Source organism: Nyctereutes procyonoides, unplaced genomic scaffold, assembly GCF_905146905.1.
Source record: "Nyctereutes procyonoides isolate TBG_1078 unplaced genomic scaffold, NYPRO_anot_genome, whole genome shotgun sequence".
Classification (NCBI taxonomy): Eukaryota; Metazoa; Chordata; class Mammalia; order Carnivora; family Canidae; genus Nyctereutes; species Nyctereutes procyonoides.
Genome location: NW_026575131.1, coordinates 56,360,610 through 56,387,653, shown reverse-complemented (window position 1 = coordinate 56,387,653; position 27,044 = coordinate 56,360,610). Strand labels below are relative to the sequence as shown.

General features: G+C 50.4%; 1 protein-coding gene across 10 annotated transcripts in view; it reads right to left on the bottom strand.

The window, feature by feature from the left end:
- Nucleotides 1-1,759: 1,759 nt before the first annotated feature.
- The window catches only part of LOC129521906 (zinc finger protein 77-like), a 30,421-nt gene continuing 5,136 nt past the window's right edge, over nt 1,760-27,044 (bottom strand). For 2 of the 10 annotated variants that reach the window (XM_055343817.1, XM_055343819.1), the window contains 9 exons: nt 25,710-25,820; nt 23,558-23,906; nt 22,715-23,243; nt 21,892-22,023; nt 18,509-20,136; nt 18,139-18,397; nt 6,067-6,193; nt 4,434-4,614; nt 1,760-4,020 (listed from right to left, as the gene is read on the bottom strand). In XM_055343817.1, coding sequence (XP_055199792.1) covers nt 2,325-4,020; nt 4,434-4,614; nt 6,067-6,193; nt 18,139-18,309 — 2,175 coding nt within the window. In that variant the 5' untranslated portion in view covers nt 18,310-18,397; nt 18,509-20,136; nt 21,892-22,023; ... (1 more) ...; nt 23,558-23,906; nt 25,710-25,820 and the 3' untranslated portion in view covers nt 1,760-2,324. The other 8 variants (XM_055343816.1, XM_055343820.1, XM_055343818.1 and 5 more) reach the window with 8 other exon arrangements.

Genomic DNA, 27,044 nt, shown 5'->3' with positions numbered 1-27,044 from the left:
TGGGAAATGTGAAAATAAAGGGAATAGGACCAAAATAGAGGGGGTAGGCTGGCAGGGGAAGGTCTCATGACCTAGCACCGATTGTCAACTCCACACTCAAAAGAGACAGGGACACCTGGGTGGCTTGGCGGTTTAGTGCCTGCCTTCAGCCCAGGGCATGATCCTGGAGTCCCAGGATCAAGTCCTATATCGGGCTCCCTGCATGGAGCCTGCTTCTCCCTCTGCCTGTGTCTCTGCCTCTCTCTGTGTCTCTCATGAATAAATAAATAAAATCTTTAAAAAAAATAAGAAGAAGAGACATCTTATAATTCAATGCTTCTTTAGCTAGTGCTTTACCATCCACCAGGAGGAAGTGAGTTTTTCTCCGACAGTAACAGCCTAGCCAATGACACTGTCACAGCTCAGGCAATGAAAAGACACTACACTTGAACTCCCACTTCACTACAGTGGGCTATTTGTTATAACCGCCCCTCCCAACTCCCCCTTTCTTCTATTAAAGACCAGTACTCTCCTCTGTCCTCGAGACATGCTGCTATTTTTATTGTAGCATTTCTGTACTAAAATTGTAATTCACTGCTATTAACAGATAAACCCTGGTTTTTCCTGGTAAAGGAACCATCAGCCGTATTTTTAAGATTAACAGAATTTAGTACTATTCAGAATATATATGGAAAATAATACAATTACAAAAATTAATTAATCCTCTTGCATAACATTTTAACATACCTTCTCAGGTAACGAATCATAAGCGATGGCCCTTAGAAGGATGTAACAGATTTGAAAACCCAGGTAATAGGCTTTCTAAGAAGTAATATGGAGGATTACATCTCACACACACACACCAAAAAAATCCCACTGTTTTGAATCACATATTAGGAATGAAAAAATCAAACACTGAGAAACCACATGTAACAACAGAAAAAAACTAAGCATACAGAGCTTATCTCTTACATAGAGGTCAGCTAGTCAGCCATACAGGAAAGTTCCCACAAGCTGCCAAATACACTCATAAGTGCTTACTCCAATCATGGAAACATCCAAAAGGAAGAAATACGGGGTCAGTGTAGCCTCTCTACAGTGCAAAGAGGGAAGGAGGTTTCCTGTATCTGTGGGTGCAGCATTAAATCTGTCAGCAGGGTGGCAGGACACAGATCTATCCTGAGAGGGACAAGATGTTTACCACAGAAACCATGTATTAGGAAACGCATGGGAAATGAAGGGGTACCAGGATGAGAGGGATTCCTACACCTAACGGGCGGAAGAGGTGGCCTCGTGGACATGAAGAGCACAAGGCAACATAAGGATCTGTGTGGGCCTGATAACCAAGACAGTCCATCCTGGGAGAGCTCATGGAGAAGTCTCTGGAATATGCTACCTAACAGAAACATCGAACATATGTTAGGTTGATGGCTGTTCCAGATGACAGACCAGAAGTCAGGAAAACATGCCATGACCCAGGCCCATTTGGGTCCCCATGCAGTTCTGTCTCCTGCTGGCATAGAAGAATGGAAAACCATGGCTCTTTCACGAGGTTTCTCTCCTCAAGGCCTTCATCTCAGAACCACACAGAAGACGACTCTGCAACATAGGGTCTCCTGCCTCACCATGCTCACAATGAAATCCAGGAGAATCAACCAGATGCTAGCTTTCATCTTCACACCACATGGTTTCTCTTCTTAACTCATCCTGACTGATGAACAACCAAGGTGAAGGGTGATCAGCAGAAATCGAAATATGAACATAATTAGAGTAGACTGTCTCTTACAACATCCTGCACATTTACTAATTTCTGTAAGGAACACAGGTGTGGTATACAGCAGTGATGAGCAAATGTGAAGATACATCTTTCAATAATAAAAATAGAAATGAAAGGTAGATATGGAGTCGGAAATTCCAGTATCCACAACAGAAGGCAAGATATGTATACAAATCACTTATCACTCCTGGGTCCAAAAGACATTGTAATAGAAAAGAGACAAGTTTTACAGAATCATAGATTTTTTTTTCATGTATGAGATAACAAAATATATTTCATACAAAAGGCAGGTAAGGGAATATTTTATCTCAGTGTTTTCATCAGAAACATGCAGTGGAAATAAATACAGTAGAGATCCTTGTTATGGGCGAGGCACTTATAAGGCACAACCATATTTATAACAAATACAGATTGCTGTCCAGCCCTGAGTTTTTATATACAAAAGAATTGAGGTGCTATATCTGAAGGTTTTCCAACATTGTTTACATTCATAAGGTTTCCTGCCAGTGTGTCTGATTGGATTTACAGATTTTAAGGAAGAATGAAGGCTTTCCCACTGTCCTCATATTCAGAGTTTCTCCCCAGTGTGAGTCCTCACGTGTGCTCGCAGGTTTGTGGGATACCGGAAGGCCTTTCCACACTGCTGACATTCATAGGGTCTCTCCCCAGTGTGAGTCCTCACATGCGCTCGCAGGTTTGCAGGATACCTGAAGGCCTTCCCACACTGCTGACATTCATAGGGTCGCTCCCCAGTGTGAGTCCTCACATGTACCCGCAGGTTTGCAGGACACCTGTAGGCTTTTCCACACTGCTGACATTCATAGGGTCTCTCCCCAGTGTGAGTCCTCACATGGGCTCGCAGGTTTACAGGATACCAGAAGGCTTTCCCACACTCCTTACATTCATATGGTTTCACCCCACTGTGTTTTCTCACATGTACTTGAAGGGAGGAGTGACAACTGAAGGCTTTTCCACAGTGCGGACATTCATAGGGTCTGTCCTCAGTGTGCGTCTTCACATGTGCTCTCAGGTTGGCTGGATACCAGAAGGCTTTGCCACACTGCTGACATTCATAGGGTTTCTCCTCACTGTGCGTTCTCACATGTTTTTGTAAGGATGAGGACCAACGGAAGGCTTTCCCACACTGTGTACATTCGTAACGTTTCTCCAAACTGTGTGCTCTCACGTGTCCTTGAAGGGAGGAGTGACGAGTGAAGGCTTTCCCACACTGCTGACACTCAAAGGGCCTCTCCCCTGTGTGTGTCCTCACGTGTTCCTGAAGTGATGTGGAACTACTATAGGCTTTCCCACACTCCTTACACTCATAGGGTTTCACTCCAGTGTGCATTCTCACATGTCTTTGAAAATATCGAGGATGTCTGAAAGCCTTCCCACACTGCTTACATTTATAGGGTCTCTCTTCACTGTGTGTTCCCACATGTTCCCGAAGGGATAAGGAACAACTGTAGGCTTTCCCACATAACGTACATTCATAGGGTTTCACTCCACTGTGTGTTCTCACATGTCTTCTGAAGTATTTGGGACAACTGAAGGCTTTCCCACATTGTTGACACAGATAAGGTCTCTCTCCAGTATGCGTCATCATGTGTCCTTGCAGGGACGCAGGATATTTGAACGTTTTCCCACACTGCTTACATTCATAGAGTTTCTCTCCACTGTGCGTTTTCACATGTTCTCGAAAATATGAGAGGCAACTGTAGGCTTTCCCACACTCTACACATTCATAGGGTCTCTCCCCAGTGTGGGTTCTCATGTGACGTGTAAGATAGGACTGATACATAAAGGTTTTCCCACACACGTCACACACATGGACTCTCTGTTCACAGTGACCTTGCACATGACCCTGAAAGGATGACGTGCAAGTGAAAGTTTTTCCACATTTCCCGCACTCTAAAGATTTTTGACTACCCAGACTATTTGAGTATCTCTTAGGTGCTCTCCCAATGTCCTGATGTTCATAAGGTTTCCTCACAAGATCTGCATCCACCTGAGTGCTGAGGCTCAAGACACCGCTACAGGTTGGCCCACATTCCTCACAGGGATTAGGCTTGTGTCCAGGGTGAAATATTTGTGGGTTCTCAAGGAAAGAACCATCTCTGAAGACTTCTCTACACTTAGCAAATTCACAGGATTTCTCTCCAGCAGGACAATCTTCGTGCACAGTAAGACCTGTAATCTGGTTTACGGTGTCTCCACCTTGATTACCTTCATTGCTCTCACAGACACGCTCCAGCAAATGACTTCTGTTCAAAACAGGAAGGCACACTATTAGGCAAAAATATTATAACCAATCTCTTAATTAAAGATCTACTGATGTTTATTAATGATTATTTGACTACCTAATGACCAATTCCAAGGAACGGGCATGTTTGTGGCACCATCTACACTGCTACAATGTAGAAGAAGCTAAATGCTCAAAATAAGGGCCCAATAATAACTGTGACTGTCAGCATTGCTGACATGTGGGTTTTGCTGATAAATGTCATGAAATGAATTATATTTCTAATGATCAATATGTACATCACATTTATACAGATCTTGTATTGTGTAATTCCGACTACAAAAATGTTGAGCGCTAAGTTTACATTTTTTAATTTCAAGTTAGTCTAACAATTTGCCAAGATCCCCCTTTCTCTCCTATGGGAGAGGCACTCACCTCAGACACCTCTCCTGGGATTGGAACTGATCTCCAATATTATGAAACACTCGGTTTTCTCCAAAAAGAGCCCAGGAATCATTTCTTGTAAATCTTACTATTTTCTCTTCACTGGATAGTTCACTCTCCAAAATATTCAGCTGAGTTCTTGATCCACAAGGTTTAACTTGAGTGCAACAATCTGTAAGAATTGGTACCATAATTGAATTTCTTGGGAATGGTCTGATGTTTATTTTTTTTAATTTTTTTACTTTTTATTTATTTATTATAGTCACAGAGATAGAGAGAGGCAAGGCAGAGACACAGGCAGAGGGAGAAGCAGGCTCCATGCACCGGGAGCCCGACGTGGGATTCGATCCCAGGTCTCCAGGATCGCGCCCTGGGCCAAAGGCAGGCGCTAAACCGCTACACCACCCAGGGTTCCCTGGTCTGATGTTTAAAGGTAAGAAAATAGACCCTATGTGGCTTTCCATTCACATACTGATCCCAAATGTAAATGAAGTTTATCAGGAAGAATGAACGTGTGACCAAAGAAAAATTTTGAGGACCCCAGTGATTTGGGACTTTGGCAATAAGAGGGGAAATATATGAAAAAGCAGCCCATCTGCTAAAAAATACTTCAAAACATACAGAGACTAATGTGGAGAGAAGTATTATCAGAAAAGCAAAGTAGGAAGGAACTGGGCAAGATCCATACATCCACATGCCACCTCTAAAAGGAATACAAAAAGGCTTGCCACATGGGCAAGAATAGAAGAAAGTTCCAACAGGGAAGCCAGGTGAATGACAGACATCACTCTTCTCCAACAAGGACTGAGTCATGTTTCTTTTTTTTTTTTTTTCTGAGTCATGTTTCTAATGCTCATATCCAAATGCCATTCCCTTCTCCAGAACCTGGTCCAATCAAGGGTTCCTGGACTGTCCTGAAGGCACAGAGGACCTCGGGGAAGCCTGCCTGCGCTGCCCCAGCTGCCGCCAGGAGGTCAGATGGTGTGTGTGCTCCTGCCCTGCCCTGGAGAACAGCTCAGCATGAGGGAGGATTTGAAGGGCAACAAGCAATATGGAAATGGACCATTAATTTGGTCTTCAAGGTCACTGAAGATGATGAAGTGCAAGGCTAACTGCAGCATGACTGCCATGAGAAATGTGTATTAACCTCAGTGTATCCTCCACGAAGAAGTACTCACTGCCCCAGAGCAACACCAGAGACCATTCTCACACTGATAAAATTAGACAGTCTGACTTTGATCCAGAGCAATAGTCAATTTATTACATGAGGGATCCCTGGGTGGCTCAGCGGTTTGGCTCCTGCCTTCGGCCCAGGGCATGATCCTGGAGTCCTGGATCGAGTCCCACATCAGGCTCCCTGCATGGCACCTGCTTCTCCCTCTGTCTGTGTCTCTGCCTCTCTCTCTCTCTCTCTCATGAATAAATAGATAAAATCTTTAAAAAAATGTATTACATGAAACTGTTTTCACAGAAAAGGTATGTGACTCAAGGTAGGTTCCATGAAGGCTTGGACCATGTCTGTCTCTTCCCCAATGTATTCCCATTCCTTGGCCCCAATAATAGTGGACACTTATAAGAAACATTTTATCCTAAAAGACCAGTGAAGGGATGGAGCCATCCTTACCCACTGCAGCCAGGTTCCTGCAGGTCTCCAGCATCACATCTCTGTAGAGCCTCCTCTGACCACGATCCAGCAAAGCCCACTCTTCTGGGGTGAAGTACACGGCCACATCCTCAAAGACGACCGAGTCCTGAAACATACCACAGATTCAATTGCAGTAATGCTCCATCCTCACCCATGTGTGTGGGATGATTGGGGGGGGAGGTGACAGCCAGGGAACTGTACTCCATTCCTAGGACCCAAGTCACACGTGTGTGGGAAGCGACAACACGCAAGGGGATCCACTGTGGTGCACTCAGTGATGGGACAGGCTGGGAACCCGAAGCAGAGGGTGATGACAGCAGCCGATACAGGCGTACACACACCCAAATATTATTTTTACTAAGAGCAGATCTGAGCAGACCAGTATAGTAAGAACGAAAAATGAAATCATCATTCAGACAACACAGAATCAGAAGATACATCTTCGACTTGCTCAAAGATGATTACTGCCTTGTCAGCTCCAAGAACTAGAACCAATGTGAGGATGCCGTGGACACGGATTCCAGTGCTGCTCTCACCCTGGAAGGCAACAAGGTCAAGGAGCCTGGTGCAGTCCTTCTATTCCAACACAGGCAGACACGACCCTTTCCCTGGATTAGGTGGACTCTGGGCATGGACCCAGGGAGGGCCAGGGGGCCTGACACTCCTGGTGTGTAACAGGAGTTCTGGTTCTTGAACAAACTTGGAAATCAGCAGGGCCTCTCAAGTATACACCTTAGTGCCCAGAATTCAAGGAGAAAGACACCAGAAAGAAGAGCCCCTGGGGGATTGATGGTAACAGAGTCACTGTGACCTTAACAGAGAAAGAAAATAAGGCTAATTCATAACTTCAGAGCAACAAGGTATGAACCCACACTCGTGAAATACAGAGTAATTTTTTTTTCAAAAAAAATCAGACATTGTTTAAACAAAAACTGTGTTCTCAATACTTAATGGAAAAAAAAAATCCCAACCATATCACCTAATAGGAAGGCAAATTCTACTTCAATCATGGTTTTAAGTGGGGTTTGCTTACCACACATCTGATAAGTCCTGTATTTTAAATATGCCTTAAAAATTCATATGACAATGAAGAAAAATTAAACACATGATATGAAGAAAAATAATGTGATGAAATAATGGGCAAAGAATATGAGCACTTTTGCAAAGAAGATATGAAGTGGCCAATAGTTTCAGGAAAAGACGCTAGATATTAGTCATCAGGGAAATGCACATCAAACCACAAGCAGATACCCCTCCAAACCCACTACAATGGCTATAAAGCTGGACAAGTAAGTGCTGGTGAGGACATGAGGAAAGGGGGAACTCTCGTGCATTTCTGCTGCTGGGGATGTAAAATGGTGCAGCCACTTTGGAAGAGCCTGGAGTGTCCTCGAAATGATGAACGTACTGTTACCACACAATATAATTCCACCCCTGGTATCAATCTACCCAAGACAGTGAAGATGAGCACAAACAACTAATTCACACATACTCTAAGCAACGTGATTGATAACAGCCAACAAGTGACAACCGCCCAAAGCCCACCAGATCTTTGAAAATAAATAAAAGAAAAAAAAAAGAAAATAAATAAAAGAGACACGACTAAAATGGAATCAGGGGGCCAGACCTGGAGCTCCCACCAGTACCACTCATCCTGTACCGCACTCATTAGTAAGAGACAACCTTGGACGCATACTGCCCCAGCAGGATAAAGGAAGGTTTCCTCCTTCCCTGGCAACATCCCAGCCAATAAGATAGTCACAGCTCAACCAATGACAGTCACAGGCTAGCCAATGGGAGACAGTCACAGCCCACCCTATGAGAAAACACTATATATGGAACCCCAAGTTTGCTCCAGTGGATGTCTTGTTAGGAACAGCCCATCCCAATATCCTCTCTCCTCCTTTATAAGAGGTCCTCCCTTTGTTCTCCAGACTTGCCTGTGGTTTTACATACAGAATTACAAATCTCCACTATTACCAAATAAACCCATTTTTGCTAGTAAAATAACTAGTAGATTTATTTTTTTAGATTATGATGATCAGTCTTTACATGACAATTACAATCAACTCCAAATTGTCTTTAAAGAAAATTCTGGTTGGGCTCAGTGCTTAAGTGTCTGCCTTTGGCTCAGGTCATGATCCCAGGTTTCTGGGATCAAGTCCCTCACTGAGCTCCCCACGGGAAGCCTGCTTCTCCCTCTGCCTGTGTCTCTGCCTCTCTCTGTGTGTCTCTCATGAATAAATAAAATCTTTAAAAATAAAGAAAATTCTGGTCTTCCTGTAGACATGGAATCCACCTAGGTAACATTTAAGTCTATGTTTATTAAAGAGCAGAACCAGTATCTTTTTCTTTTAGTTAAAAGGACCAGGACAGAATGTGAAAATATGTCCACTGCAGATTTTATTTGCCAAAGCACTCATACATACCCTAAATGAGTCACCTAAAAGACTGCTAATTTTTTAAATTAATTTTATTTTTAAATAATAAAAATATTATTTTTAATATTTTTAGCACCAAAAGCAGGCGCTAAACCACTGAGCCACCCAGGGATCCCCAACTAATTTTATTTTAAAAAGTAGACTCCAAACCCCACATGGGGCTTGAACTCACGAACCTGATATCAAGAATTGCACACTCTGTGCTCGCTTCGGCAGCACATATACTAAGAATTGCACACTCTACTGACTGAGCCAACCAGGAGCCTCAAGACCACTAAAATTCTTAATTTTCAATTCTAGCAAATGGAGGTTCCTAAACAAAAACAAAGCCTGACTAGTTTCTCGAATTTTTGCAGAGGATCAGGACATTAGAAAAAAAAGATTGCTACCAACCTAAGCGCTCCCACAGCTGCATCCCTGCAGCCAGCCTTTCCAACATCCTCCTCATTCCCAATGATGGTACTCCAGGGAACCACAGGGATCCTTCCCAGTCTTCCCCTGTAATCAGCTTGAAGAAACCACTCCCCACCCTGGGAATGACTCACTCTGTGTCCTTGCTGACAGGCATACAGCCCCAACCTAGGAGGTCTACAATACAAAGAGCAGGGATCTCTAACGAACCAAACAGGTTCCTGTCTCTGAACTCACTCCCTTTTGTCTAGATCCTTTGAGAGCGACACCATTTTCTACTTAGTTCCTATGCCTGTAGTCATTTAATTGGGCGGACACTTTTTAAAAAGGTGTCTTTGCCCTAAAAAGGGGAAATAATTCTAATTCTAAATAATTCTAATCCCAAAAAAGGGGGACAACAGTGGTCAAAATAGACAACCAAAGGAAATAAATGACCCTTCCACATCTTTCATCTGCTCCATCTCTGACACACTATAGTGGAGTCTAGGGACATTGATCATTTGTCTTCATTAGATCACCTACCATCCTCTTTCTGGGCAAAATCTTCAACTGATGTTGGCGAAATTCACAGTGTGCCTCCCATCACGATTAAAATAGATCTCTCAGGGGTCCCTGGGTGGCTCAGTGGTTTGGCACCTGCCTTCAGCCCAGGGCGTGATCCTGGAGTCCTGGGATCAAGTCCTGTGTTGGGCTCCTTGCATGGAGCCTGCTTCTCCCTCTGCCTGTGTCTCTGCCTCTCTCTCTCTCTCTCTCTCTCTGTCTCTTATGAATAAATAAATACAATATTAAAAAATAAAAATAAAAATAAAATAAAATAAAATAGATCTCTCAACGTGTCTCCCCAGAATCAATCAATACCCTATAAATAAAGAAGCCCTTAATGGCATCAAGCCCATAATAGAAAATTACAAGCCTCAGAGGCTCACCATCCCCTGCACTACTCCCTGTAATGGTCTGTTTTTACCTGGGAGAAAACCCAATGGCCAACGATGGAGGTTTGTCTAGAACCTCTGAGCACTATTACCATTGTTAACCCTTGGCACCCTGTTCTTCCTAACACCCATATGCTACTGACTCAGTTTCTAATTTATGCACATTCCAGGAGGAATACATGACTCCAGGTTTTTATCAACAGAATAAAAAAATTTCCCCACGTCTGAAAACTGCCAATATTCAATTGGCTACTTTTAGACCTAGGGTCCTGGTTTAGAGCCGTCAGACAATTTGCAATTTTCATGTTACTTTTGCTTTTATAATTGTTGCTTGTCAAAATGTTTTAAAAATGATATATCCATCAAGGAGATAATCTCCAACGCTTACCAACTTGATAAATAGGGACCAAAGATGAGAAATGCCTGAGACTCCTCCCTTCTAATCTTTCTTGTTACTCAGTTATGGCCTTAACTGGTTTCCAACTGCTATGCACTCTCCCTGTGCCATGGGACATCACAACCAGGAAAGGTCTTTCCTGGCACCAAGGAACAAAACCACTGAACATGGAAAACCAACTTGTAAAAAAAAAGAAAGAAAAAGAAAAGAAAACCGACTTGTAATCAATCAGTGATACATTTGAGGAATTTTTTAAAGATTTTATTTATTCAGAGACGCCTGGGTGGCTCAGCGGTTTAGTGCCTGCCTTCAGCCTTCAGCCCAGGGTGTGATCCTGGAGTCCTGGGATCAAGTCCCACATTGGGCTCCCCACATGGAGCCTGCTTCTCCCTTGCCTGGGTCTCTCTCTGTGTGTCTCTCATGAATAAATAAATAAAACTTTTAAAAAAAGATTTTATTTATTCGTTTGAGACAGAGAGAGCATAAGCAGGTGGGGGAGGGGAGGAAGAGGGAGAAGCAGACTCCCCACTGAGCCAGAAGCCCAACATGACTGATCCCAGGACCCTGAGATTATGACCTGAACCATCTGAGTCACCCAGGAGCCTGAGAAAAGATCCTTATCAGAGGGAGATGTGTAAAAACTAATATAGGAAAACCTTGTTGGGAATGGAGTCAGGAGGGGCGCCCGGGTGGCTCAGTCAGAAGCCTGGGCTTCTGACTCTTGATTTTGACTCAGGTCATGATCTCAGGGTTGTGAGACTGAGCCCTGCATTGGGCTCAATGCTCAGCAGGGAGATTCTCTCTCTCTCCCTCTGCTCCTACCCCAGCTGTGCTCTCTCTAAAATAAAACCAAAAAAAAAAAAAAGAGAAGAAGAAGAGAAAAGAAGAAAAGAAGAAGAAGAAGGAAGAAGAAGGAAGAAGAAGGAAGAAGAAGGAAGAAGAAGAAGAAGAAGAAGAAGAAGAAGAAGAAGAAGAAGAAGAAGAAGAAGAAGAAGAATGGAGTCAGGAGGCCAGCAGGTGGGGCTCCCGCACCCTACCACTCAGTCAACTGCAGACCCAACAGCAAGAGAAGGACCTTGCAGTTGCAAGTGGATACCACTCTACTACGGCAACAGGAGGAAGGTTATTTTCCCACATGGCAACAGCCCAGGCAGTGAGAGACCATCACAACTCAGCCAATGAGACGCAATAACACTTCCAAGCCCAGTTTGTGCCAATGGACTTCTTGTTTGCAACAGCCCCTCCCCAATCCCCAGTTTCCTCTATAAAAGAGCCTCCTCTCCTCAGTTCTCTCTGGCTTGTCTGTGGTTTCACTGTAGCCTGCTTTTCGGAGTTGCAATTCTCACCTATTCCAGAATGAACCCATTTTTGCTGGCAAAGGTAATAACAGTTTCACTTTGAAGGGTAACAACTCCTTTTTTTTTTAAGATTTTATTCATTTATTCATGAGAGACAGAGAGGGAGAGAGAGAGAGAGAGAGGCAGGGACACAGGCAGAAGGAGAAGCAGGCTCCATGCAAGGAGCCCAACGTGGGACTCGATCCTGGGACTCCAGGATCACACCCTGGGCCAGATGCGGGCACCAAACCGCTGAGCCACCCAGGGATCCCCAACAACTCATTTCTTAGGCATATTCATACAATGGAATATTATTCAGCAATGAGCAGAATGAAGTACTGATCCAGGACACAAAACCAATGAACCCTGAAAACATTCACAGGCTTCACAAAGACCACACATGGTAAGATGTCATTTATACAGAACGTACAAAACAAGCAAATCAATAAGAGAGGAAGACTAATCAATTGTCTAGAAGCCAGGGCTGGGATGCACTAGAATGTCACGTGACTACCACTACATGCAGATTCTCTTTACGGAATTAATATTTAGAAATGAGAATGTGAGGATGGCTGAACAATTCTGTAAATACGATCAATACCACGGAACTTTATACTTTAAGCAGATAAAACATCATGGTATGTGATCCATACCTCAGTTAGAGCCATTAAAAAAAATAGTCATAGAGGGGCGTCCAGGTGGCTCAGTTAAGGTTGAGCATCCAGGGGAGATATATATATATATATATATATAATTAAAATAAAATAAAATAAGATAAAATAAAATAAAATACCCACCATTTGCTTCAATGTGGATGGAACTGGAGGAGGGTATGATGCCGAGTGAAATGAGTCAATCGGAGAAAGACAAACATTATATGGTCTCATTCATTTGGGGAATATAAATAATAGTGAAAGGGAATAGAAGGGAAGGGAGAAGAAATGGGTAGGAAATATGAGAAAGGGAGACAGAACATGAAGACTCCTGACTCTGGGAAATGATCTAGGGGTGGTGGAAGGGGAGGTGGGTGGGGGGTGGGGGTGACTGGGTGACGGGCACTGAGGGGGACACTTGACAGGATGAGCACTGGGTGTTATTCTGTATGTTGGCAAATTGAACACCAATAAAAAATAAATTCATTATAAATAAATAAATAAACAAACAAACAAATAAATAAAAGTACTTCAGAGTCACAAAGGCCTTTATGGGGAACGTCCGATCTCGATCTGCCCCAACTTGTTTTATGGATAACTCGTCAGGAAGTCATGACTCTGAAACCCCGAACGCGACACACCTCCTAATCGGTACCTCCAGACTTGCAAACACGTCCAGGCGTCTCCGTGGGCCTCACAAAAGCCTGTTTGGAACTTAGCTGCGGCCAAGCACTGAGTGGGCACAAACGGCTTCTGAAGCGTCGCCTCCACGTGCCCGGCTGGGCCCCCCACCTTCCCACACGCTCTGCCGACCCCTTCCTCTGGCCCCGGCCTGCTCCCTCCTCACCTCAGCCGATTAAGCCCCAGGCTCCGTCGAGACCCGGCCTAAAGGCCCCCGAAGCCCCCGAGGCCCCCAGCCCCGCGGCCCCACGGCTTCCCGGGTCTGCGCCAGTGGCACGCCGCTGACGGCCCGCCGCGCGTGGGGTGACCCTGACCCCGGAGGGACACAGACCCCGAACTTCTGGAAGACTCTACGACACTCGCTGGAAATCGCCCCTGAGCAACTCCAGTAGCCCCTGCGGACGCCGAGGAGGACCCAGAGCCCAGGCAGAAGGGCCCGCGCCCCCCAGGGACCCGGGGTCTTTCCGGCCCAGTGGAACCTGCCACACCGGGTCACGGGCTCGGCTCCTTCTTTTACTTCCAAGCACCAGGAGGGACTGGGAGGGCCCCACAGGCAGCCCTGGCGCTCCCCGACTGGCGACCAAGGCCCCTCGAGCCCGACGCCTCCAGCTGCCACGACGGCTGCGGGGAGCAGGCACATCTGCCAGAAGACTGTCACCAGCTCGGCCCCCAGGCGCCGGCGCCCTGCCCCGGCCAGTCCCGATCCCTCGCCCCCCGGCCGGGCTCCCCCAAACCCCGCCGACGCGCGGGGGAACCTGTCAGGTGCGGAAGCCGGTCTGCACCCCCGTCGACCTGGACCTCCCCACCGGAGGCCACCCCCTGCCGCGGGGCTCCCACCGCGGCCTCCCCGTGAACCTCGGCAGGTCCGTGTCCTGATGCCCAGGCCCGGGCCAGGGACGCCTCCCACTGAGCCCCCGCACCTCGATGCACTCGCCGCACTCGTTCCTCACAAAGGGTCACGCGAGGGATCCCTGGGTGGCGCAGCGGTTTGGCGCCTGCCTTTGGCCCAGGGCGCGATCCTGGAGACCCGGGATCGAATCCCACGTCAGGCTCCCGGTGCATGGAGCCTGCTTCTCCCTCTGCCTGTGTCTCTGCCTCTCTCTCTCTCTCTCTCTCTCTCTCTGTGACTATCATAAAAAAAATTAAAAAAAAACAAAAAAAAAACAAAGGGTCACGCGGGAGCTTCATCCTCCCAGGAGGGGAAGGTCAGTGCACAACTGGACAAAAGGGACTGAACATACCTAAGGGTGCATGAAAGGCCCTGGACACCTCTCATCCGCTCCAGCCCTGACGGCCATGGAGTCCGGCCGCCCCCGCCCCCCCTCTCCGGGGAAGTCCTCCGCTGACATCGGCAGGATCCACGGGCGCGTCCCGTGAACACGCGGGATAATCCCTCAAAGCTCTGCCAGGAATTAATCAATTCCCCGTAAATAAAGAGGCTGCAAAGGCATCAAGCCCATAAAGGAAGAAGACAAGCCTCAGAGGCTTCTGGCCCCATGACACGGGCACCAACCCTGTAACGCCCCCCCCCCCACCTGTGAGAAAACCCAAAGCCTGGCACCCTGCTCCTCCCAACCCCCACACGCTGCTGACATCCCTTCCCACCGAAGGAACAAACTTTCCACGTAAAGAAACGACGCGGCACGTTTCTCTGGTCCGGTTGGTAAGACGGCCCGCTTGCTTTGCTTTCATTTGGAAGGAACAGAACTGGGGATCCCTGGGGGGCTCAGCGGTGGCGCGTCTGCCCTCGGCCCAGAGCGTGACCCCGGGGTCCTGAGATCGAGTCCCACGTGGGCTCCCCATAGGGAGCCTGCCTCTCCCTCTGCCTGTGTGTCTGCCTCTCTCTGTCTCTCATGGATAAACAGGAATCTTAAGAAAAAAAAAAAAAAGAAGAACAGAACTACACGTGGACATTCAGGCCCAGGGCTGCACAGTCGTCCTGATTTCCGGAGTCGTAACAGCCCATCTGGGATGGGAAGTCCGTGCAGGGTCTACTTTGCTGTAACACCTGGATGAGGCTCTTCTCTGTCCCCTCAGGCCCCTTCACAGGAACACAGGATCCACCTGTTTCATCTGTTTGCCCTCACAGGCCAGCAAGTCTCCAAAGAAAACCTGCAGGTTGTTCTCAACCTCAGGATCCATACACAGGGCGTCTCACCCGGGAACAGGCCCCAAGTGGGGCCACGTGGGACCCCTCGGGACCGCGTACCGCCCACAGCTCACCTCCAACTCCCTGCACGACCCACGGGAAGTGCCTCCCACGGACGCAGGGTCCCTGGGCTAGGGGTGGCTCCTATTTCAAACCTGAAAACGGTGGGGGCCCCAGGCTGGCTCAGTCGGCGTGCACGGGCTCAGAGACCACACACACACACACACACGCATAATTACAAGGATGAAATGAAATAAATAAAAGTTGAAAAGGGTACACAGGGGGATCCCTGGGTGGCTCAGCGGTTTGGTGCCTGCCTTTGGCCCAGGGCGCGATCCTGGGGTCCCGGGGTCGAGTCCCACATGGGGATCCCTGCATGGAGCCTGCTCCTCCCTCTGCCTGTGTCTCTGCCTCTCTCTCTCTCTCTCTCTCTCTATTATGAATAAATAAATCTTTAAAAAAAAGAAAAGGGTACCCGGTGTGCTGGGTCCGTGAGGGCAAGGCCCGGGAAGTCACCGAGCGGCGCTTTCCGCTGGCTACTTCGGCTCAACACGCCGCGTCCTCCGCCCCGACTCCGGCCTTTGTCCCTCGGCACGTGTGAAACTACAAATGTTCAAGCGGAGAGTCACGCCTGTCGGGGAGCTCACGACCTTGAATGTGATGGAGACAATGAGGTGCCCTCCCTTCCAGTGGGGATCACGTAAAAATGGCTCCTCTGCCCCAAATTTATTAGATGTCTTACTTTAAGTGACCTCTGGCACGAGGACGGTTCCTGGTTCCAGATTGGACCACCTGGAGGCCCAAAAAAAACGTTTTGCTGATATTTCTTCAATAAAAGAACAGAATGGATGGGACCCCTGGGTGGCTCAGCGGTTGGGCATCTGCCTTCGGCCCAGGGCGTGATCCCCGGGTCCTGGGATCGAGTCCCGCATCGGGCTTCCTCTCCCTCGGCCTGTGTCTCTGCCTCTCTCTCTGTATCTCTCATGAATAAATAAATAAAATCTTGTTTAAAAACAGAAAAAAAAAAGAGGGGTCCCTGGGTGGCGCAGCGATTTAGCTAAGCCTGCCTTTGGCCCAGGGCGCGATCGGGGAGACCCGGGATCAAATCCCACGTCGGGCTCCCAGTGCATGGAGCCTGCTTCTCTCTCTGCCTATGTCTCTGCCTCTCTCTCTCTCTCTCTCTCTCTCTCTCTCTCTCTGTGTGTGTGTGTGTGACTATCATAAATAAATAAAAATTAAAAAAAAAAAGAAAGAAAAGAAGGGGCGCCTGGGAGGCTCAGTGGGTTGACCATCCCAACTCCTGGTTTCAGCTCAGGTCATGACTTCAGGGTCATGAGCTCGAGCCCCAGGTCAGGATCTGTGCTGAGCACGGAGCTCGCTCACGATTCTCTCTCTCCCTCTCCATCAGCCCCTCCCCACAACCCCATGCTCACATGTACCTCCCCCCCAAAAAAAACTGAAACCCTGCCCTAGGAAACCACAGGCAGACACCTGTCTTCGTCCAAAGGGATGTTTTCCCCAAATGATATTTTACAAAATTGATAAGAGATACCCAACAACTAGCTCCAGAGAGAGGCAAAGAGTATAGCAATCTAGTCCTCCTCAGGCCAGTGAAGAAGTGTGTTTTGGACCAAATAACAATCTCGCCCCACAGAGATCCCATAGTTCCCTCCACTCATCGCAGGACGTGCGTGAACCGACCCACTGGAACAACCCAGCCCTGTTTTTTTTCGCCGGCCGTGTTCAGTAACAGTACTAGTGCAGAAATGTTAACGAGGCCACAGAGTGCCCAGCTCCCGGTCCCAGGCGTCTACATAAACGGGGGTCCCACCTCTTGTGTGGACGGGAGGACACTGTGGTCACCATTTGTGTGTCTTCTCACGGGACAGAAGCCTTCGTGTAGACAGTCCAGGGCCTGTCCTGCGGCTGCAATTCTCTGAGATCGTGCCCGCCTGGCGAGCAGCTCTCACCCCTCAGGGTGACCAGAGCACCCATGTCACCAGCCAGGTGATTCAACAGGTCCATTCCATTTGCCCGGGTTTACACCATCACTTCGCGAACCATCCACAACCCCGGGCGGAGGGAAGCTCTCACGGCACTGCTGATACTCAACTGACACGGTCCAGAGAGACACACACACTCCCCACCCCCACCCCCCACCACCACCCCCACACACAGACCACGTCTGACAGCCCTGCTGTAGGTCCCTCTACATCTACACCCCCCACCCCCCCAGGACCCCCACACACCCACCACCGAGATGTCACAGGGCGTCCAATGCACGGCCCCAGCCTCCTCTGACCCTCAGGGGACAAAAGGAGACAAACTTCAATACTGGGAAAGACCGATCGCTTCTACTGCAAACAGCCACGCTGGGGAGAGCGGCGTGCACAGCGCCCGGCCCGGGAGGACCGCATCACACCCGCCAACCTGCACATTTCGTCCCTGAAAAGCCACCTCCGGCCTCTCCCTAGCTGGGCGGGCCCCCGTGTCGCCACCCTCCAGGGAGGAGGCCCTGGGATGCACCTGCTGCGTCTAGACTCGCGGTGAACCCCGGGGGGCCCTGCACACCCCGTGCAGACGGGACAGCGACAACGTCCCAGGGCGACAGCCGATGACACCTGAGCCACGGGCTTCCGGAGACGTGGGGCCCCAGCCTGGGCTGCTCCTCACTGCGCCTCCTTCTCTCCTTCCCGGACAGACACGCTCCTCGTCTGCCTGTGCAAGACCCAGCGGGAGGGGGAGCCTCTTCGGGGGCCCTGGCCTTTCGGGAACAGGCTCATCGGGATCCCAGGACAAAGTGATCGTTCCCTTGCCTTTTCTCAAGTGTCAGAGGGCTCTGAGATCACAGTCTTCCCTCACCTGAGCTACTAGCCGACGCTGGCTTTGTACCCAAACTCACGGTCTCTCAACACACACCCCTTACAGGCTGTCTTACTGGGTAACATGAATTTGGTTCCAAACAGTTCTTCCAAGAAAAATAGTTTCAAAACAGGTTGGAAGTTGTGCTACTTTGGCAAACACGTCACCAGCTAAGCCCGTGTCCTCACCTGCCCTGTCTCCGCCCAAAGCCCTGGCCTCATTCTCTCCCCGAGCTCCTGCAGGATCCCCTCTCCCGCTCTCCTGCCGCCCGGAGCAGGGACCTCCAGGGCACACAGGACTCCGGGTTTGCCCACAGGGAGGACGTCCTCCCCCAGGTTGGAACAGGTGCCAGTCAACATTTCCGCTGGCTGCCTTCAGGCCCGGGGTCCTGGATTAGAACGGTCACACGATCCGGAATTCTGTTCCTCCGGTCTCGTATTTTGCTGCCTGTGAATTTGTGACACGATGCATCTCACGCTCCTGGTGAACACGGAGGGAGGGCAGGTGCCCGCGAGTCTCTCCCTCCCGTCCTTCCTTGTTACCCAGGTGCGGCCTTACCTGGCTTCCACGGCTCTGCACGTTCCCCGCAACAGAAGACATGACGACCAGGAGAGGGACCAGCCTTCCTGAAGCTGAGGGACAAGCCCACCAGTACCGCAGACCTGCCTCTCGCTCAGAGATGCTCCAAGGAAAGATGTTGTTCCAATGAAGGAAAGAAGAACTTCACACAAAGTTCTCTGCGGTAGAGTGGGAGGCCAGCAGGGGGGCCCTCCTGCCCTGCCCTGGCCCTCATTGGGGGGCCCCACAGGAAGCCCAGCACCCTGCAGGTCCACACTACTCTCCCTGGGACTCCACTGCCCCAGCGGGAGGGAGCCAGCCTCCACCTCCCTCCACCGCCCACCACCGTCCAGCCACTGAGGAGCCCCTGGGCTTCCACCTGTCGGTTTCCTCCAAGACCTTTGTGTTTCCACAGCCACCCTGGCTCCTCCTTTCCCCTGTAAAAGAGCCTTCCCCCCCCTTCCAGAAATTGCCTGTGGTTTTGTGACCTCACACTCCACAATGGCAATTCTCTGCTAATCCGGAACAAATTTGGTTTTGATGGTAAAATAACCAACAGTTTTCATTTTAAAGTTACCGGTGATTGGAACGGTTGGCAGTAACAGTGAAGGATGGACAGATACCCTGATGGAAAAGAGCGGAAAGCACGGACACCTCCCCCTGCCCTGATTCTGGCAAGTGGATCTACGCACAGCAGGTGCTCCGGGGCAGGGGCAGAGGGGGTGACGCTTGGACGCAGGGGCCGGGAGGACTGGCTGTCTGCAGGGGAACAGGAGGTCCTTTCCCTTGGCAACTTTACGGGCAACAACCGATCCTGGGGATTTATTTCACTGTAGTAGAAACAAGCAGAACACACAAGGAGGAGGTTCCAGAAGGTGTGTTTATGCCTGAGCCATGGAAGGGTTCTCTCATGGCACAAAAGAAGGGTGACCAACACAGGAAGACACAGGGAAGGCCAAGTGTATTAAACACGTGGAGAGTCCATCCACGCAGACTCGCAGGCTACAGGGGACAACACGCTGGAAACTCTTCCACAGGAGGCGGAACCCCACCCGTGAGGATGCTCCGCCCTAGTGGGGATCAGAGGAGCCCACGGGGGACCCCAAGGAGATCCCGCGTCCCGCCCTCCAGCTGGACATGAAGCTGCATAACCCGCAGTGCCCGAGGGCCAGGCATCGGCCCACGTGAGATTCACACACCACATCCGTGTTTCTCTATAAATTTTAACTTCCCTTGATGTACGATATGCAATTTTCTGCAGGTGTAAATAATTAATACGGGTTTACACCCAGAGACCAAACAAGACCGACGCAGCACGCTGACAACCCCGAAGCATGGACTTGGGACCTCGGGCCCATGAGGCCCAGGAGGGAGGAGCTCACGGGGTGACCCGCGTCGAGGGCACCTGCCCAGCGACACAGACCAGGGCTGAGCAACCACACAGCAGCCATGACGTCCGCAGGGACACTGCCGACATATTCACCGGCATCTTCAACAGGGCACAGTCAGGTGACACCGCCTGGTGGTGGACACGTGTCCAGCGGCCATCAGGAAGGGGCAGGACACGGGTCACCTTGGGGGCAGCACACGGGTAGATGCTAACACACGAGAATTCAAAGAGCCGAGTCCTGCAAATGTGGCCACATGACAAAAGTCGTATCACCCATGCTGGGCTTACTGGGCAGCAGGAGCCTCTCCAGGAAACACGCGGGAGCAGCAGCAAGTGGGAGCCAGCACAGGTCAGCCCCCGCTGCACCCACACAGCACCAGAAACCCCAGGGTGGGGGTCAAGGCCGGTCCCATCACGGGGGCCAGCTCTCCCCGCTGACACTGGCCAGGGTGGCCGCTGCCAGGGAAGGGGGAGGGGACCCTGAGCCCCCGGGGAACGGTTCTGCAGCTCCACGCACCCCCGCCCCCCCTCAGTGTGGAAACGGCCCCTCCTCCGGGACCCCAATTCTCACCAGGGAGGAAACCCTCAGACTTAGGTGCTGACCCTTAGAGGCTCGCGCTCATCAGCCCTTCCCACGGTGCTTGAGCCCAGGGGGCCCCCTCAGCCTGACCTTCACAGACGGCCCCAGTTTGCACAGATCCCCCCTGACTCCACCAACTCTGTGGCTGATGCCAGGACCAGCTGGGAGGGAGCAGCCCCAGGGCAGCCCCAGATCGCCCCACACTGCAGGTGGGCACGACCCCCCGGCCCCAGGGGCAGCCTGTCTGCAGCCCTGGGAGCACCTGCCTCCAGCACCTGCGTCCCTGCACCAGGACCAAGCCGCTGACCCACGGCGTGAAGCACAAGGTTCAGAATCGCTGTCCCCCGCCCTCCCCCACTCCCCACCCCCCACCCTGGGCTTGAGGGAGCAGGGAGGGAGGCTCGGGGTACACTGATGGTTTAAATAAACGGGAAATGTTTATCCTTTTCAGAAAACACGCAGTTGTTGACTTTACCGTCGTGGTAACAAATCATAGGTCAGAACTGACCACGTTCAGTTCACAGAACCTCCACGATCTCCGTCCGACCTTCGGCAATTAGCCGGAGGGAGACAGGATCGCCCAGTGTCCCAGCGCTGTCCCCGCGTGAACACTCACTAGGATTAGGAGGAATCCTTTCATCCATGAGTCCACCCGCCCGGCATGAAGGTGCGGACCCCCGCACGCGCCCAACCCTTGTGCACAGGGACAGTGTCGGTACCAAGACATCTGCCCCCCCACCCCCGGGCACGTCCCCTGGAGAAGCCCCAGAGCCACACAGTCAGCAGGAGGAGGGCAGACCTCACGCCCTCCGCCCTCCACCCCCAGGGGAAGAGAGGAGGCAGGAAGGGGTCGGTCACGCTCCACCTCCACCTGCTGAAGCCCAGGCTGGCCCGGGAGGCAGCTGGACGGGGACCAGGCTGCCACCGGGGGCGGTGAGCCTGCGGGTCCCCCCAGAGCCCATGCTGCTGGGCACACAGCAGGCGAGCGGCCCGTGGGCCTGGACAACAGCAGGCTGCAGAGAGGGCCCGGCCCCGGCAGAGGCACGACTCCCAGGGAGGTGGCCCGTCCCCACCAGGGCCGCGGCCCAACCCCCAGATCCGCGCCGGCTCCTCGGCCGGACTAGCGCGGCTGCTTGTCCCGGGCCCACGGGCACCCAGCACCTGCTGCTCCCACGCGGCCTGGCTTCGCCCTCCTCCGGCCCGCACGTGGGCCCGGGAGCTGCCCTCCGGGAGCCCCCACGCAGCACCACGCGGGGTGGCCGGCGCTGTCCTCTCCAGCAACGCCTTTGCCGCCGCACCCACGGGTGTCACCGACTCCCCCAGGCCTCCGGCCTCCCCACGGGCCCCGACTTTGTCTCCCCATCGCCACCTGGCTGGAGCAGGTGCTCGGATGCAGAACGCGCCACTGCCCACCTGAGCAAAGGAAGCTCGGAGCACAGGGAGGCCACTCCGGCCAAACCTCCTTTCCGTCGCTGCTCCTCCCGAGGAAAAGCCCTGTTTCTGCTGGACCGGAGGTGCCGGGAGCCTGGGGCCCGAGCAGCAGTCCTGGGAACGGCAAAACGGAGACAGCGGCCCCAAAATGGACTCCTGCGTACCAGGCTCCTTGTCACCAAACCCAGAATTCGCCTGACTGCAGTTTCGGCCTCTCCCAGAAATGGAATGTGACACCAGCCGGTCGCGAATGAGCTGGTCAGGAGCGCCCAGGTCCTGCGGCTGCTAGACCCCAGCCACCCCTGCCGCGGGACGGAAGGGGACCTGCCACAGCCGGCCCACTTTCTGTCTCACAGGCTCCTGCTCCCACTCCTGGAGCCTGTGAAAGTCTTTCATTTTGTGCAGCTCCTCCGAGCTCCTTCCTGCCCGCGAGATGGCACGCTGCCCGGCTCATGAATCACTGAAGAGAGCCCATTACTCGGCTGGATTTTGTTTTCTAGCAGGAACAAGGTGTCCTTAACCACGTACGGATGGGACTGTGTCAGGGGGAGGGAGGGGCCCCCCTCCGCCGCCCCCCGGGGCCCGGAGCCCCTGCCCGCCTGCCCTGGGGTCCCTCCACCGTCTCTGGGATCCCCACCCAGGGGAGGACCCGGCTCGGCCCCGGGGGGGGGGGACAGGGCGCTGCGATCCCACCCGCAGCCGAGGGCACAGATCGGGTCACGACCCCCCCACCCGGGGCGGGACCGCCTCCTCCAGCCGGTCCCGGCCGGTTTCCAGCAGCCCCTTCCCGAACCCGCGCACTCACCATCTCGCGTCCCGCTCGGGGCTGTCCCTGCGACCCGGGCCGCCGAGACCGAGGAGGACGGGGACACCCGCGGCCGCGCGAGGCAGGTGCGCACGGGCGCCGGGACGGCAGCGGAGCGATGGACACGCGGCTGGAGCGCGCCCTTCCCCCGCCCTGATTGGACGGCGCTCCGGGCCTCTGCGCCCTGATTGGACGGCGCTCCGGGCCTCTGCGTCTGATTGGCTCGTCTTCCGGGCACCGCCCCCGGAGCGCGGGCGTACGGTTAACCACCGGGGGCTTCCACGCCTCGGCCCCGCCCCTGCCGCCCCTGATTGGACAATCCCCCAGGCCCCGCCCCCTGCGTGCTGAGTGACAAGCCGTTCGGACACATGTGGCCGACTGGCCTGGGCTGGGAGCAGATCCGCCTCCCAGCGCTCGGATCTCCGGCCACCTGTGTCTGGCTCCCCGACCGTGAAGTCCTGACTCAGTTTCCCCGCGGAGCTCCCCTTGCTGAGAGCTTGGACCGGAGCACCGGAGTGGATGATGAGCCCTAGGGTCAAGGGTTACCGTGGGGGCAAGGTCAGGGCGTATCTGTGCCTTTTGTTTAAGAACAAAGATCCTCAACAATGACGTCACTGCGTGCTGGGAGAGGTCAGTGGGTTTTGACCTGTGACCTTTCACAGCTGGAGGCCCTGACCTCGCTCCCGTTGTTCCCACCTCTGGGGCTTGCGGTTAGCAACCTCGCCCCAACCTTGGGGATTTTGCACCACTACCACCACCTTCCTATCCACCCCCCTACCCCCCACCCCACCCCCGTCCCCGGAAGTGGGACCCTAGCTCTGCAGCCAGTTGTAGGACCCCTACTCAGCACAGCTGCACTGTGAAGTGTTAGAATCCTCAGATGTGCACTGTCCTCTTCACAGTCAAGGCCGCAAGACTATAAAGCATCCAAAAGCTTTTATTTGGGGTCTTAGGCATTAGGATCTGGGAGGCACAGAGTCAAAATCCAGTGTGCTCCAAATTGCTAGCAAGGAGTGCAAGCTTATAAAGGCGAAAAATACACAGTTACATAAGTTGTTTTGAAAGAATTATGATTGGTGCTGGCAGAGTTTGAACTGACTGTCTAATCCGTGATTGGCTATTGCGCTAACAGGCATTACATTATCTCTATTTCAGTCCCCAGTAGGAAGATGTGTTCCAGGAGGTGGTCCCACTGCAAAAGACAAAAGTCAAAAGTTCATGGTGTTCTGAAAATTGAAACAGGAGATGTGCATAAACCTTGCTTCCTCAATGTCCTTCCGACTTTCTTTTGAGTGACTCTTTTAGAGATGCCTTCATTTTCAATCTTCCTTCACACCCTACAAGGAAATGTTTTTAGATGTTTCTGAGTGTATCTCTAGAGAATTTTGTAATATAAAAGGCTGTGATATCCTGAAAGCAATTGAATTCATATTTTAACTGATTTAAAAGCAATAAAAGCTGAAATAAATTTATGTTGGACCTGAAACTCTTAATACACCAGGAGCAGCATTTAATATGACTGCTCATTTCAAAAATCTCTCCCCGCACCCCCCTCCAGTTTTGGATAGAGAAGCATAACCTCCAGTAGCTACTGACCATTTTACTCACAAACATAATTATAAAAATTAATTTTCTCTGTTTTGCAAAAAAAGTCTTACTTTCATAAAAATAAGTGTTCGGGGGAGTTAACAAAATTCATCTCAGTAATTTGAATTTGTAATTGGCTTTATTTAATGATTCATGAATCAGGCGACATCGCATCTTAGCAGATGGAAAGGAGCTCCAAGGAGCTCTGCGCCCTGATTGGGAATGGTAAAACGGAGACAGCCATTTTTAGAGGCAGAAGGGGATGGGAAAAGGAAGTTTCTAGCAATGACTGGATTGTTTCAGGCAAGGTCACCTTCCTTTGAGGAAAGGGGGGTCTACCCAGCAGGTTGTCCCACTGGTGCTGACCAGGCAATCACAGGCTGACTGGTGAAGTTCACATTCCTCACAGAGGCCAAATCTACAATTAGGTTAGGTGTCAAGTCTCCATGTGCTGATGTGTGACTTAGCACAAGTGACTCCATTTGGGACCTGTTGTTTCTTGTGTGTGTGTGTTGTTGTTGTTGTTCTTTTTTAACAAGAAGAATATATTTGAGAATGGTTTCCTATTCAGAAAAGTGACTTTCAATTAAAAATAAATTACTTTTGAGGGCCCCCCCCCGGGGGGCTCAGACCATTAAGCCTCTGCCTTTGACTCAGTTCATGATTCCAGGGTCCTGGGATTGAGCCCCACATCATACTTTCTGCTCAGCGGCAAGTCTGCTTCTCCCTCTCCCTCTGCAATCTCTCTGGCTCTCAGGCTCTCTCAAATAAATAAACAAAATCTTTAAAAAATAAATCACTTTTGAATTATAACTACCTAAAAATCTTTTCTTTGTATGCATTAATAATGAGTGTCATGCATAAAAAAAAATCAGCCTGAGATTTAGAAATCTAAGACTTTAGCCAGGCTTAGGTAGCATGTCCTTCAGCAACTGCTTTCCTGTACATCTGCTCAGTGTTTGTGTAAAAAGGAACAAGTTCACCTACCTGTGTTGTTTTATTTCCTATGTTCTAAAAAAGTAACAAGGTGTACACATTGCAATACAATTTGCTTTTTTGGTTCAATTAAAAATAAATCCTACAGCTTCTCACTTTAATTGGTGACTTTCATAATCTTCCTAAGGGGATATAAAATGATAGAAGTTCATGAACCAGTTCTCTCTACTTATACACTGGGCTTATTTCCAAACTTCTGCTACTCAAATACTGCTTTCTGTTGGGGCAATATGATTGAAAACAAAACCTCCTGCCAACCCAGAAAACCCCTCACAAAGCTAGGAGAAAACAATTTCTGGATCAGCACTAAACCAGAATGTGACATGCGTCACAGGCAATCCTCTAAGAGACTGTAAAGACAGAAAGACATCTCTCCCACTTATACAGCCAAGCAAGGCCAGTGGTGACATACCTGTTCTCAAGATGAGTGTTAACCAGTCCTCACATGACAAAAATCAACAATCGTGTATCCTCCATCCACCCAGTAACTGGGTGGCCATCCGTATTAGTTATAATTGGCTTTCTGCAAAGAAAAAGAACAAACTTCTCTTACCTTTATGGCAGTAGGTAGTTTTGGAACTGATGCATCTCGAAGTGATAGCTCCCAACAAAGACTCCTGGTGGTAAAGCAGGCAGCTTCCTTAGCTTTTATAGAGGTTTATATAACATTTCAAAAGACAGAGAAAGGGTTTATAAACACAAGTTCTCTAAAGAAAATGCTCTTAAAAAAAAGAAAATAAAAATGGAGAGAGAAATGTGTTTCCTTATTTTCAACAGGGAGAATGAAAGCTCTTCGTCTGATCTGATTTGGCCTTACACCTATACACAGTAAATTTCAAAGGATCCCACCATAAAAGTCGTGAGAACCTCTTCCAAACTCAGCGTAAAATCAAAGCTGGGGTGTCTGGGTGGCTCAGTCTGTTGACATTCTGCTTTTGGCTCAGGTCATGATCTCAGGGTCCTGGGATCGAGCCCCACGTTGAGCTCCCTGCCCCTCCCTCTCCCCTCTGCTCTTCCCCCAGCTCGTGCTTGCTTACTCTCTCTCTCTCAAATAAATAAAATATTTTTTTTTAAAACTAGGCATTAAGGGGACACGTGACGTGATGAGCCCTGGGTATCATATGCAGCTGATGAATTACTGAACTCTACATCTGAAACTAATGATGTTCTGTATGTTGGCTATTTGAATTCAAAACAACTGGGAGAAGCTCACATCACGTGGGAAAATAAATATTTGAAAACTGTACAGTTCATGCTTTAAAAAGTCTTTAAATTTGTATTGTGAAGCACATAGTATTCCGGGGGGGGGGGGAATGCACTGAATGTTTCATGCTAAGTTTATTTTTAAAATTTTTTTTAAGATTTTGTTTATTTATTCATGAGAGACACAGAGAGAGGCAGAGACGCAGGCAGAGGGAGAAGCAGGGGGACTTGATCCCAGGACCCTGAGCTGAGGGCAGAGCTCAACCCCTGAGCCACCCAGGTGCCCCCTCATGCTAAGTTTAGTAATTTTAAGTTAAAAAAAAAAAACTATGTGACATTTAAGGAATAAACAATAAAGGCGACTAAACCCAGGCACCCACATTCATGAACATGCTGTTCATCTCTTGGGGTGCCCCCCTCTCCTGACTCGTCATCTCCGGCCTCTGGAGGTGATCACCACCCTGAATTATGTCTTGCTCTTCATCACTTTACCAGCTATTATTTGTGACTAAATGTTTGGTTTAATTCTGTCTCTTCTGAAATT